Source organism: Pezoporus wallicus, unplaced genomic scaffold, assembly GCF_028554395.1.
Source record: "Pezoporus wallicus isolate ANWC-B61680 ecotype Strahan unplaced genomic scaffold, APGP_CSIRO_Pwel_v1 contig_2908, whole genome shotgun sequence".
Lineage (NCBI taxonomy): Eukaryota > Metazoa > Chordata > Aves > Psittaciformes > Psittacidae > Pezoporus > Pezoporus wallicus.
The window spans coordinates 8,632,119-8,645,606 of NW_026642179.1; the positions used below are offsets into that span (position 1 = coordinate 8,632,119).

At 38.6% G+C, this 13,488-nt stretch overlaps 1 protein-coding gene across 2 annotated transcripts in view; it reads left to right on the forward strand.

Annotated features, from left to right (window-relative positions):
• The window catches only part of BRAF (B-Raf proto-oncogene, serine/threonine kinase), a 78,342-nt gene that overhangs the window by 15,857 nt on the left and 48,997 nt on the right, over positions 1-13,488 (forward strand). For both annotated transcript variants that reach the window (XM_057427836.1, XM_057427835.1), the window contains exon 3: positions 10,479-10,742. In XM_057427836.1, the coding sequence (XP_057283819.1) occupies positions 10,479-10,742 (264 nt within the window). The remainder of the gene's footprint in view (positions 1-10,478; positions 10,743-13,488) is intronic.

Consider the following 13,488-nt stretch of genomic DNA (forward strand, 5'->3'; position numbering starts at 1 on the left):
AATATTCTCTTTGTGTGTTAGAAACTTAACTCTTTCCCTGGAGATAAGGAGGAACTGTATGGGATTCCTGATACACATCAGTAAGGGAAGATCAGTGGCATAATCTGATAGTTATGTTGGTGCAGTTGAAATGTCAAGTATCCTTTTTAGGTGCTGGAGGGAGAAAGATTATATATAATAGAAATTGTCTCTTTGAAAAGTAATCATGTGAAATAAAAAAATAAAGAAATAAATAAAGTTGTAGGGTGGAGTAATATCTTTGAGCTGAGTTTAATTTGTAAACTAACTACAAATTAAAACTGTATTTTCATCATTCCAGATTCATGAAGTTTCATTGACATAAGATCATTAAGTGCTTAAAAAAGGACTGCACACATAAGTTTGATCTTTTGGGAACTGAATGGTATCACTTGCTCCAAACCCTGCCCTTTTCTTGGTTTTCTCAAGTACTGAAATAACTGGAGGTCAACCAGATTTCTTTTGTAGTCTTTTCAATTGTGATTGCTGCCTAAAGGCACTGGGTAATTAAGAATAAAGATCTCATTATTTGAGGTACTTCTGGCTTTTATCTTAATATGTTAGAGCAGGGCACTAGCTTAATTGTGCAAATGTTGACATAATGTCCTTAACAGTTAAGGTCAAATGAGGCCCACTAGTTGCTTTACTTATTGCTAATGTGAAAGGGGAATACTGAATGAGTAATAATCACTATTTAAAACACTTAATGATATATTAACACACCTCTGTTTTTACATAAACCGGTTTGTTCCATAGGTGTTCCTAATATTGCCACATATATGTTGGTTTCATTAGATTGTATGTCAAACTTCAATAATGACAAGTTTAATCTGTACTAAGTCTGGATTTTGGGTAGTGAAGTCATTAGTTCATTACAGCCACTTGTCGCTTGTGTCTAAACTAAAACTGAGAGCCCCATACTGGAAGCTTTTTGATTATTCTGTAGTTCATTGATAGGGAAGTGGGCATTTACAGTCATAAATGCATGCCAGAAAGTGATTACAATCATGTAAAGAGTGTATTAAGTCTGAAATAGTCAGTGACTACAAATTATAAAGCTTAAAGTAGATTTGCAAGTTCAATGATTCTTACGCTACTCAGATGAAACTGCCTCATCAGCATGGTAGGGAACCCCTGCAAGGTGGAGCAGGGTGTTCCTCTGCTGTATGAGTTCTGGTGGATCCTGCAGGTCTTGTGAGAAGTAGTGCTGGTGCTGACTAGGGAGCAGTAACTCATTGGGAAGAAGATGGAAGTGACTTGGATTCTGCTTTTTCAGTTGAATTATCCCTTGAGACAATGAAGTCCTGTGGAAAGAGCCCACCATCATTGAAATGAAAAGCCAATGAATTAGTTTGCTATCCTGTCTGTAGCTTGAACTTGGTCATGATGAAGTCTGGTGAGCCCCAAAGATGTGGTTAAGCATAGGGAAAGGGAGGAAGGAGCAAGAGCTTGCAGCTGTGTGCCAAGAACCTAGGAAAGGATGTGAGAGAAGAGAGGAAATTTCTATTTAGTCAGTAGCTTAGATTAGATTATTCTCAAATGGACTGACTGAAGAGAATAGGTACAAATGCTGCAAACCTGACATTGTTTAATGTGTGGATTTTGTGTGGTAGAACTCAGTTGTGAAGGAAAAAAAAGAACTATATTACAGAGTAAATGAGACAGTAAGAAGCAAGATTACTGTTTACCCATGACTTCATTTCAACCCAGTGAAGTTATCTAGTGTGTCTTGTGCCTTTTCACACTATTTTTTTTGCTGCATTTGGCTTGGTCGAGAAGAGGGGCTGCTCTCTATTGTCAGAATTTACTTTGCAGCGATTTACCTGAATCTCATCTGTCACTGCTAGAGCTAGTGTTTTGATTTTCTGTATTCCTTCTACCTGTCAGTAAAAAGTCACAGAGCAACCCTGGTAGCTACATGGAAGGACAAAGCTATATCTAAAAAAGTATGAAAATAGTGTGATATGAAGTGTGGAAGAACACATTTGCTTCTAGGAAATGCAGGACTAAGAAAACATAGGAGTTTTGATATGAATAGAAATAACAGGAGAGCATGTAGATTACATGTGAGTAGCTTAAGTGGTTCAATAGATGACTTGTCTGACATCTGTTAGAAATAGCTAACTCTGTATGTACAGAGCCACTGTGCAATGTTGGGCCTGTTGCTCAAGTTTCATGCCTAGGCATCATCAGTGATTTCTCTCCATGACCTCTTTTTCTCCCCAGGCTTTCACATCTAGGCTATGGTCTGTGTACTGTCTCCAAAGTTCTTGAACAGGAAAGTAATGTAACTGATGCTCTGTCCATTCTCTTCTGACTTTTCTGGTTTTACTGTTTTGCTGAAGTCTCGATTCTGGCTGTAAGTGTAATGTTGCTCTGCATTTACCCAGAATCTGTATGAGTAACCTTGATAGTCTGCTGCTTGGAGTGCATCATCTTTCCCTTTGTTTCCTTTGAATCATAGAATAGTTTGGGTTGGAAGGGGCTTTTTAAAGGTCCCTTCTGCAGTGAGCATCTTCAACTAGGATGAGTTGCTCAAAGCACTGTACAGCCTGGCCTTGAAAGTTTCCGGGGATGGGGCATCTGCCATCTCTCTGGGCAACCTGTTCTCATGTTGCACCACCCTTACAATAAAACATTTCTTCCTTATATCTAGTCTGAATCTACCCTCCTTCAGTTTAAAACCATTATCTCTTGTCCTGTTGCAACAGCCCTGCTAAAAAGTGTCCGTCATATTTCTCAAATACCTCCTCTAGGGTACTGGAAGGCTGCTGTAAGATCTTCCCAGAGCCCTCTTCTCCAGGCTGAACAAGCCCAGCTTTCTCAGCCCTTCCTTGTAGAAAAGGTGCTCCATCCCTCTGATCATTTTTGTGACCTTCCTCTGAATCCACTCAAAGAGTCCGTATCTTTCTTGTGCTGAGAACTCTATAGAGCTGGATGCAGTACTCCAGGTGGGGTTTTCGGAGAGCAGAAGAGAGGGGGGAAATCACCTTCTTTGACCTGCTGGTCATTTCTTTTGATCCAGCCAAGGATACGGTTGGCCTCCTGGGCTGCACCTTGCTGGCTCAAGTCTAGCTTTTCATCTGCCAGTACCCCAAGTGCTTTTCCCCAAGGCTGCTCTCAATCCCTGCATCCCCCAGGCTTGTTTTGATGCCGGTTTTAAAGTCATTCCACTGCACTGATCTCTTTGTATCTTCTTTAAAATGTGAGGGACACGTAAGGACTTCTGTAGATTGTGCCTGTTGATCACCTCTTGGGTGCTGTCAGCAAGCATGTTGGCTGCTTGTCTTAGCAAAAGTAAAAATTAGCCAAAACTAATTCCTAAGTTAAGTACTTGAATATGAACACTTCTGCTTTCACCCACATTGCCTTACACTGTTGTAAACATCTAGTTTTATTGTAATGCTTTCTGGCTTTTTGTTACACTCTGAAAATCTTGACAGCTATCCATCTATCTTTCAGTACAATAGAATTTGTTCAGTTCTTTTGTACTCTGCATAGCTTTTATAGCTTTCATTTCTTATGCATCTTTTCTGCCGCTCATGTTCACAGCACTTGGAGTGTCCAGTATGCTGTCTCCTGGTCTGTGTTGGGGCTGCCTGTGTCGACCATCCAGTACAGATGTAATTGAATCTGGCAGCAAAATTGACTTTCCCTTAAAAGTGGAAAGGAAGGGGTGGGGAGCATGGGAAAGCTGAATAATTGAACAGGAAAATTAATTGTGAAAATTGAATATTAGAAGGATATAGTAAAATTATTTGTGCATTGAATATAAAACATACAACTCATTTAAAAATAAAAAGGAACTTATGCCTTAGTTACCATTGCTTAAGAAAATAGAAGCTTTTGTTTCTGTGCTCATATGAGAGTGCAAAGACAAAAATTGGGGTATTTTGCAGATTTTTTTTTTTTCTTTTAGTTCTGGTGAGGGTGTCAATGTGTTTTACATCAAAAGAGCTTTAAAACTAACAGCTGTTGTTGCATCCATCATTTCAGGTTTCATCAGTTGACTGTGAAAGAGGAATGTATCTCTTGATTGATGTGTGCTATGTTGAGTTAAGCATATATTTAGTTATTCCTGCAAGAGGGGGTACTGGGATTCAGGGGTATATCCATCTTCATCCATCGGTCCTCAGCGATGGCCTTATAAAGGTGACTATAGAGCATGGGGAGCAGGGCCTGAAAGCCTGAGTGTGTTAGGAGTGGAAACCAAAGCTGCAGAGAGATTTCTGAGTGTTCTGTGTATAAGGTATAGGGGTCGGAAACAGAATGAGCAGAAGAAAGAAAAGAACATTTGTCATTAATGACACAGTTTTCTTCTAACTGTTATAATTAGTAATAGCTATGAGAATCTTATCAATGTTCTCTAATTTGATTACAAGAAGAAGTTTTCTGTTTTTTCCAGATGGAAGAAATAATGAATGTAGTAAGCAATGGCTGTATTAAAATCTAAAAATGGCTTGTAGCAAAAATTCTTTGGGCAGTCCTAGTTCTTAACTTCTTCCATCCCCTGCATGCAAGCATGTATCTTGGATCTAACAGACCCCTGGAAATCACTGTCAAATGTTTGAAGTAACTGCTTGACTCAGTAGATGTAGAAATATCATTAATAGCATTTTTTTTTTCTTCTGGAAAAGAGGCTGCAGGAGCTCCTAAATATGTTTTACCACTCTTTCTGGAAGCACTCTGTATCACAGCAGCTGAAAACATCAATGGTTTTTGTCTTCCCACATAATTTCTTAGTGCGTTATATCTGTCCTTGAAGTGTTGTTTCCCAAAATACGCAGTTTATGATTCACTGTGGAAAAACCCTTTTTTTAAGGGTTTGTCTAAGCATTGTAAATATTGGAAATCATTACTGCAGAGAAGTCTAATATTGTGATAGGGGGAAAACCTGGAGTTATGGTTAAAATACGCAGTTGCATATTATTCTAAAACGCATATAAAAAATACTTTTTTTTTGGTCTCTCTGACCAAAGTACTGATGAAAAGGATAACTTGAGTTTAGGAGAGGAGAATAAAGATCTGTGCATTTCAACTTAGCGTTGGCAAAAAAATGCTGTTTACAAACTAAAATGGATTGTACAGATGCAGACTGGCCAAAAGGAGTCGGCTCAAACTTGGAATGGAGGGATCTTGCTTAAATGACTTAATCAGATTTGTTAGCCTTTGTAGAGACTTTGTTCAGGGAGGCCTTATCTATTTAAACTTCCAAAACGTGTTGTGTCCTTCTTGCCTCATAGTCATGTGTACAGTATTACCCACTAACATCTCATCTGTGAGAACTTATTTGAACAGTATTAGCCCATTTGCGTGTAAATAGTTCTTAATGTGGTGTAAGGTTGCATCCTGACTTGTAAGTTACTTCATTTAACAGTAAGAAATAAGCTGCCTGGGTTTTTTTATTTCATTTTTTTAATTCAAACTCCACGCAAACCTAAGCAGTATACAAATGCATAGGTAGAATGATAGTGGTTTCAAAGTATGTTTTAAAACAACTCGGCTTTCTGGTGCTGTCTTGACGGGATCATCCTCTTTCCTACTCCTGGAACCAATTTAAAATGATACTCGTGGCGGTAGAGGTGTGTTTGTCCTCAACTACTGTAATGATTTTTTTTTTTCCTCATAGCTTTTTTGTTTCCTGGATTGTTAAATGTATCTTATTCAGAGGCCTTGCTGTTGCCATGTTTAAGAGTTTGGCTGTTGAATTTCAGGAGGGTATTTAATTCTTTATTCCTGTATATCTGAAGAATCCATGCAAGAGGTTAAATTAATTAATTAAAGAAGATTACCTCTTTGGTGGTCTAAAATATGCCTATTGCAACAGCAGGCAGATACAGTCTGAAATGGATCTTAGTGCTGAATCTCAGGTTGTTTCAGACTGTTTATGGGATTCCAGGAAAATACCAAGTCTGGGTGCAGGCACTGGGAAGTGTGGCAGTCCTCTGGGGAAATTCAGATTAATTTATACCAGGCTCCTAACAGATGCTGATCAAGTGTGTTGGACCAAAACTGAAGTGTCTAAAGTTAGACTAAGAACAGATTTAGCAGTCTTACTAAATGAAGAAATCCTGACGTACGTTACTGTCTATCTTCAGCTCCCATTTAACTTAGTGGGATTTGCATTTGATCAACAGCCTAAAAGGTCAGACATCTTTTAAATAGAAACAGAATCTCAGTTTCAAAGAAGGCCAGGAAACTATAGTTTAGGCTTTTAAGAGCCTTGCAATGTGTGGGTAATATCTAAAATTAATAAAGGAAGCGAAAACGGTAAACCCACTTTATTTGAGTTTAGACTGAGTTTCCAACCAGATGTGGTAGAGGGACAGGGAGAAGGAGAAGCCATATTTTGCTACTTGGTTTTGTACCAGCTTAATTAAAAAAAAAACTCAAATATTTGACTTGTTGCTTTTTGTTTCCATAGATGGTATTACTAGAATGTGTAGCCTGGTTATGGCTCAAGAAAGCAAATTTCAAATATAATATAAAGAATATGTGATATTTTTTTTAATTTTTTTTTAAAGTGCATATTTTGGAGAAAATCTCTTTAACATCTTGTTGACAGAACTCTGGCACATCTGTAAACATCATGTAAATTCTCTTGACTTCTGAGGTCAGTTTTTATTTTGTCAATAGGTTGCAGCCTTTAAGGAGTAACTTTAACTCTGTATCTCCTGAGTGAGCAGCAGTTGCATTATGGCATGTATGTAAGGATGCCAACTTTTAATGCTTTAGATGGACTTGGCAGCCTACCAGGCCTTTATACATTTTGCTCATTTGAAGCCTCAGGAGTATTCTTCCATGTGTGAGACTATATTATATGATACGCATATATACTTATATGCAATATAATTAAAAATAACTTTTTGTTCTATTTTAGATGTACCAATTTTAATATTCAGCTTTTCATATATATGTTAAACTTTGAAATTCACACTAAATTGGTAGCTCTTTAGCGATCAGTAAAAATACTGTCTGAGGATAATGTGTTGTTAAAGACAGTTCTTTTCTGGCAACTAATAAACCCTGGAGGAGTTGAAGAACAGAAGCCTCATGACAAGAAGCAGCACAACAATCAAGAGGAATGCAGTATGTTGCACCTGGGACAAGGTGTTCATCAGTGCTGGAAAGTGGCACGAAGACGGGCCTGTCTACTTGTCTGACTGACTGCACTGGTGTGCTGTTTAGCATGGAGAAGAGACAGGACAAAGTAGTGACAGGACAAGGGATAATGGGTTAAAACTTAAACAGGGGAAGTTTAGATTGGATATAAGGAGGAAATTCTTTCCTGTTAGGGTGGTGAGGCACTGGAATGGGTTGCCCAGGGAGGTTGTGAATGCTCCATCCCTGGCAGTGTTCAAGGCCAGGTTGGACGAAGCCTTGGGTGAAATGGTTTAATGTGAAGTGTCCCTGCCCACGGCAGGGGGGTTGGAACTAGATGATCTTGAGGTCCTTTCCAACCCTAACTATTCTATGATTCTAAGAGAAGGCTAAGGAGGAACCTGCCAGGCATTTGCAATCTAAAGAGAGGGCCAGGCTTTTTTTAGACATGCACAGCAAAAGGGGAAGAAGCAGTGGCACAGAGAGCATCAAGTGAATTTCATAAGAGAAAATTCTTCACTATGAGAGTGGGTTTTGAGCCCTGGAACAGGTTGTCCAGAATGTTCAGCTTCATCTTCATGGTGTGAATCCTGTATAAACTTAAAAATAAGCAGCTTTTTTTGGTTTTTTTTGAAAAACAAGCTTAGAAAATTTGCCTTACAGTTGACCCAGAGGACCTTGACTGACTTGAAGCTTTGTGTAGTTCTTGATGCCTGTCTGCTGATACGGCCATGGTGCTGCAGGGCTCTATTGTAGATAAGCCAACTCTGCAGCATAATCTTTATTTTAGCTAGGAATACTTGGCACTACAACTTGCTGTTGTAATACTCTTTCAGTTTAATTCTGTGGGACTGTTCTATGATTTGACTTGGTGCTGTTGGCTGTGTAGGGTCTGTGGGTGCTAGTCGTCAGCTGAAACCTGTGTCTCGCCAAAGTAGTTAATCTTTGAAAATGGGATTTTATTGTTTCTGCTGTTGCTCCTTCTGTGTATATATATATATATATATATTTGGGTTTTTTTAAGAGAAAAATGTATTTAACACCTACTGATGCATTTCTGGTTCCATTATATTTTGTTGCAGGATCTTCTTGTAAGACCTTGAGTAACAGTATAATACTTGAGAGCTTTTGTCTCCATAAAAAATAGAGCTTTTCATGCCAAATTTAATGGTATAGAACCCAAAGCCAGCAGCATCTCCCAGCTTTCCATGCTCATTGTTTATTCTCTTAAGATAAATCACTTGACTTGGAGTTTGCATTAGTGACAGATTAAGCTGCCAGTGTAAACATTGTAGGATTGAGTATTTTGAAAGATGTGTGTAATTTCGTGAAGGAACTAAGCCCACAAGTATCCAGAAGCAATGTAATGTTGCATGTGTTCAAATAATATTTTGCAATGTTCATGAGAAAAGGAAGTAAGTATTTAGAAAAGCATTGGTGAAATGGTAACAGTTTATGATTCTTAATTTTTGTTTACTGAAAATAATTCTTGATGCATGGAGCTTTTTACTGGAATTTGCATGAGAAGTTGATCCTGAAAGTAGGAGAGAGATACTTATGTTACTGTACACCCAAAAAATGTCATTATTTATAATCGGGTAACCTTTCAATTTACTTCTGACCGTAGAATTGGGCTACAGTGAATATGGTTTGCTTTAAAGCCTCCAAATTTGGAGTCTGTTCATGAAATGCTAGACATCCTCAGTTTAAATAGAAACACTAAGAAGTTCTCGGTTTCCTGCAACTAATCTCCATACATTAAAAATGGACCCTTAAAATTTAGAATTTGAAATTATGTTCATCACAATTGTTTGAAATGTTCTTTCTTAGTCCTCACTGTCAAATAATCATTCTCTTTGTTAACACTGTGGGGATGATGACACAGATTTTGAACATAGGTTCATCCTGGGGGATGCTAAACCTTCATAAAAAGGCAGGGGCCAACCACTGTTTACTCAACAAAATCAGCCTGGGTTAGGTGAACTTGCATGTACAACCAGAGAAATAAATCTATAGTATAATGTAGTATTTGTGGCAGCATTACTGATTGCTAGTTACTTTTTTCTGCTTAACTTTTATATATTTTTTTTATATATATATATAATATATATAAAATTTTCTTTTTTCACTTGCAGACCCTTTAGACTTTTTGGTCAGTTCAGGGTGCCTATAACTTTAACAACATGTTATGCACAGAAAACTTGAGGAAAGCAAATTAAAATAAATACTATGTTTCTCTATCATAAATATCCTTTGTGGCATTGAAAATAGATGAAGCAGCTTGGCATAGATCTTGGTTGTGCTGCAGAGCTAAGTAGAAAATCCTGTTCCTTACTGCTTAGATGCTGGGTTTGCAAGGTCTTTGTTTCCTTTTGTCTGTAAAGGTCTAACATGTCTTCGGTTAACACTGACATAGTTATGTAGCATGAAACACACATTCCTTAACTGACTCAGACTTTTTAAGATACTCTCTACTGACTGTCATGCTGAAGAAATAATTCTGATAGTTACATACAGATAAAAATTTTCTTGTTATAAAGACAAAGTTGGTGGAAACAACATTTAAACAAAAATACATACCGGTTATATATTTGCTGTGTAGAGCTTGGCAATAGCTTGGTGATATTTAATAAAACCTTAGTGGGTGAATTTAATATTACTGGATATTTGTTTATTTAACAAACTTAGTGTGCAGTCAAGTTTTTTTAAACCTTGGTGGAAAATCAAATTAATCTCATACAGGTGTTGCATTCGTTCAAAGAATCACTGTTACATGTTTATGGATGACTTTGTAACAGGGCAAACATACATTAAGAGCAAACTTAGCTGTGCTGTAACTGAAAGAATTTTGTACTACCTGGTGTGAAAAGGAGAGTGCCAGAGGTGAATAATGGTGAACAGTGAACTAGGTGAGCTCAGATACAGATTTCAGCTTTCACTTAATTGCTACATTAGATGTATTAGCTGTCATTCCAACAGAATGATACATTTAGCTATAGCACAGTAATTTGGCAGTGCAGCTGACAACATTTGTAAAAGGCTGCTGTGGTCCTTAAAATGGCTTTGGATTAGACTGTTTAGTACCAGTGCTTTGAAACTGTGACTTATGGTGGCTTTTATCCAGTTACCTGTTATTTCTATTAAATAATGCTTTGTTGGTTCAGCAGGTTAAACATAAAGAGGTCAAAGCCATTTCTTCTTTGTATCCTACTGAAAAAGTTCACCAGAGAATTTTGTTCATATTGCTGAGAACTTTGAATTAGTTTAGAATGTGTTTTGTTGCATGTTCATTCTGAATTTCCATTTCTGGTTTTGTCCGAGGCTACTGCATCATTAAAGCAGCTGCTCTTCCTTCACAGGCCTATGAAGAGTACACCAGCAAACTAGATGCTCTACAGCAGAGAGAACAGCAGTTACTGGAATCCATGGGGAATGGAACTGATTTCTCTGTCTCCAGTTCAGCTTCAACAGACACAGTTGCATCATCTTCCTCCTCTAGCCTCTCTGTAGCACCTTCATCCCTTTCAGTTTATCAAAACCCTGCTGATATGTCACGGAATAACCCCAAGTCTCCACAGAAGCCTATTGTTAGAGTCTTCCTGCCCAATAAGCAAAGGACTGTGGTGAGTCAGATTCTGTTCACATACTGTAACCTCAGTATTTCTTGTATCTGTCTCCCTCTGTATGCAAAAGTTAATTTAGGAGCTGGAAAAAATACCTGTGTGGAGGTTAAAGAGGTGGTACAATCAGTATTTGTGCTCTGCCATGTTCAGTTGTTTCCATCTTTTGAATGTTTTCTAGAGGGTTAACACAGATATGTTAACAAAGATGTGTGTTACACCAACGGTACAGAATACAAGACTTTTAGAAGTTCTACAACAATGAAGATACCTCAAAATTTAGAATTTTAGTAGTATTGTTTGTATGTAAATTGGAAAGATATACTCTGGTCTGGTCAGCAGATAGTACAAATTAATGGTTGAGTTTCAGCTCAGGAAGTGAGCTGACTTCTTTTTTCTTCAGTTTTATACACAGCTTGGATCCAGTTGCGTTACTAAATAGAACTTTTTTACAGACTTGGTATATTATCTCTGGTTTAGAGCTGGGAAATGATGCTTATAGGAACTCTCGAGTGTTGGGATTAGTGGCCTTGGAACTGAAGTTCGTTTCTCTGGAAACTAGAAGCAGTTCTCATCTTATTGAGAAGGCCAGGAATTTCTTGTACAGTGACTCTTAATATATTTACTCTGTTTTCAGTATTTATTGATCCTACATACAGTCTGTTGAAAATTAAGGAAGTTTCTGAAGCAACTGCAGTTCAGAATTACAGCTAACAGTGCAGGTTTAGCTGCCAGTAGTCAGATAATAGGCTACTAGCCTAAAAAGGACCCAGCAGTTTTCAGTGAACACTGGACATTACTTGCTATGATAGACTTCCTTCGTAGCCTCAGTGGACAGGGAAGTGCTGCACACTGCACGCATCTTAGTCTTCCTTCATAACCTCTGGCTTTAAAACCGTACCTGTTATGTCTTACTTGTACCATTAAATGTGCTATTTGCTTATGTAGCCATGATGGTAGTTTAGGGTTTCCAAGTATACAGGATAGTTTCTGATGTGATGGGTTGAAGCAGGAAGGAGACTGCTTGTGAAAATACAGGGTAACTGCCATTAGGTTTTCACCTCCCATCCAATTCGCCATTCCATTTGGCTGTTAAAGTATGGATAAAATGTGTCCTTACAACCAGGTATGTAGCTGGGAGAAGAGAGATGCTGTGAAAGTTGCAGTGTTGCAACAGACTTCCCCCACCCCAACCTTAACTGCTTTCAATTAATATCTACTTCTGAAAGAAATCTTACTTAATAACACAATAATATTTTCAGTCTCTACTTCCAGCCACAGACCCACTTCCGGATGGGGGAAATCTTGTTGTATGTTAGGGAGTCTATTTTTATCTGGGAATGCAGTGACAGTTCTTATACTGACTTAATTTAAAGTGACTGAAATTACGTTGGTAACAGAGAACCAACCTCCTTATTTGTCTCTGAAGCAGTCCCGAGTGCTACAACAGCCTTCTGCTATTTGTTTAGAACTGTAAAAAATGCAGGAAATGGGGAGGAGGGGGGAATGCCTACATTTTTGACTAGCAGCTGCCTTGTTGCTTGAGAGCTGTCTACATTTTTTGTTTATTAGTAGTATTGTTTGTGTGTAGGATCAAGCAAATACATCTGTTTGAATTGGCTCCAGTTAGAAATGTAATGTGAGAAAACTGATGGAGTACTGTCGTGGTTTAAGCCCAGGCGGCAACCCAGAACCATGCAGCCGCTACCTCCCTCCCCCCCTTCCTCCCCCCACTCCCAGAGGGATGGGGAGGAGAATCGAAAGAATGTAACTCCCATGGGTTGAAATAAGAGCAGTCCAGTAACTAAGGTATAACACAAAACCAATACTGATACCACCAATAATAATAATAATAAGGGAAATAACAAGGGAAGAGAATACAACCGTTCACCACCTGCTGACTGATACCCAGCCCGGACTGAGCAGCAGTCTAGCCCTTCTGGGTAACTGCCCCCAGTTCTACATCCTGGGCATGACGTGCTGTGGTGTGGAATACGTCTTTGGCTAGTTTGGGACATGTGTCCTGTCTCTGCTTCCTCCCGGTTTCCCCTCCTCCCTGGCAGAGCATGAGACTCAGAAAGTCCTGGTCAGACTAAACATTACTGAGCAACAACTGAAAACATCGGGGTTATCAGCGTTGTTCCCAGGCTGAAAGCCAAAACCACAGCACTGCACCAGCTACTAAGGAGGAGAAAAATGACTGCTACTGCTGAACCCAGGACAAGTACAAAGAAATGAGACCATATTGATCAGTGTAAGTAATTCTGGTGCATATTTAGGGTAACTGATGTCAACTTTTTTTGTATGTGTCATGGTAAAGCACAGTGTTGAACAAAGCTTTTCCTAATGTAGGAAAAAGTGAGTAGGTGCTTCCTTGGAAGCCTAGCCAGTATGTGGTAGACCCTACTGCTGCTGACCAGTAAGCAGTTGGAAGTCAGCACCTTGGTTGAGCCAGTGACAGAGCAGGATTAGAACATGTTCTGAAAGGAAAACCAAGTAGGTAGCTTGGTTAGTTGGAGTGGAATTGATGAATATGTAGCATCAGAAATTGAAGATTGTTTTCCCTCTCTCGTCAGCCTGGGAAGGGATGAAGAGATATTTCCTTCATTGAGCAATCTCTTAAAAAAGATATTGTTTGCTGTTCTCTGCTGGAGAAAAATATTTATCCCCTATAATACAGAGAGATAAATGTCTGAAATACTTAGACATCCTCTTTCCTCTGTGGCTTTGTTCAACTGGCAAGTTAAGT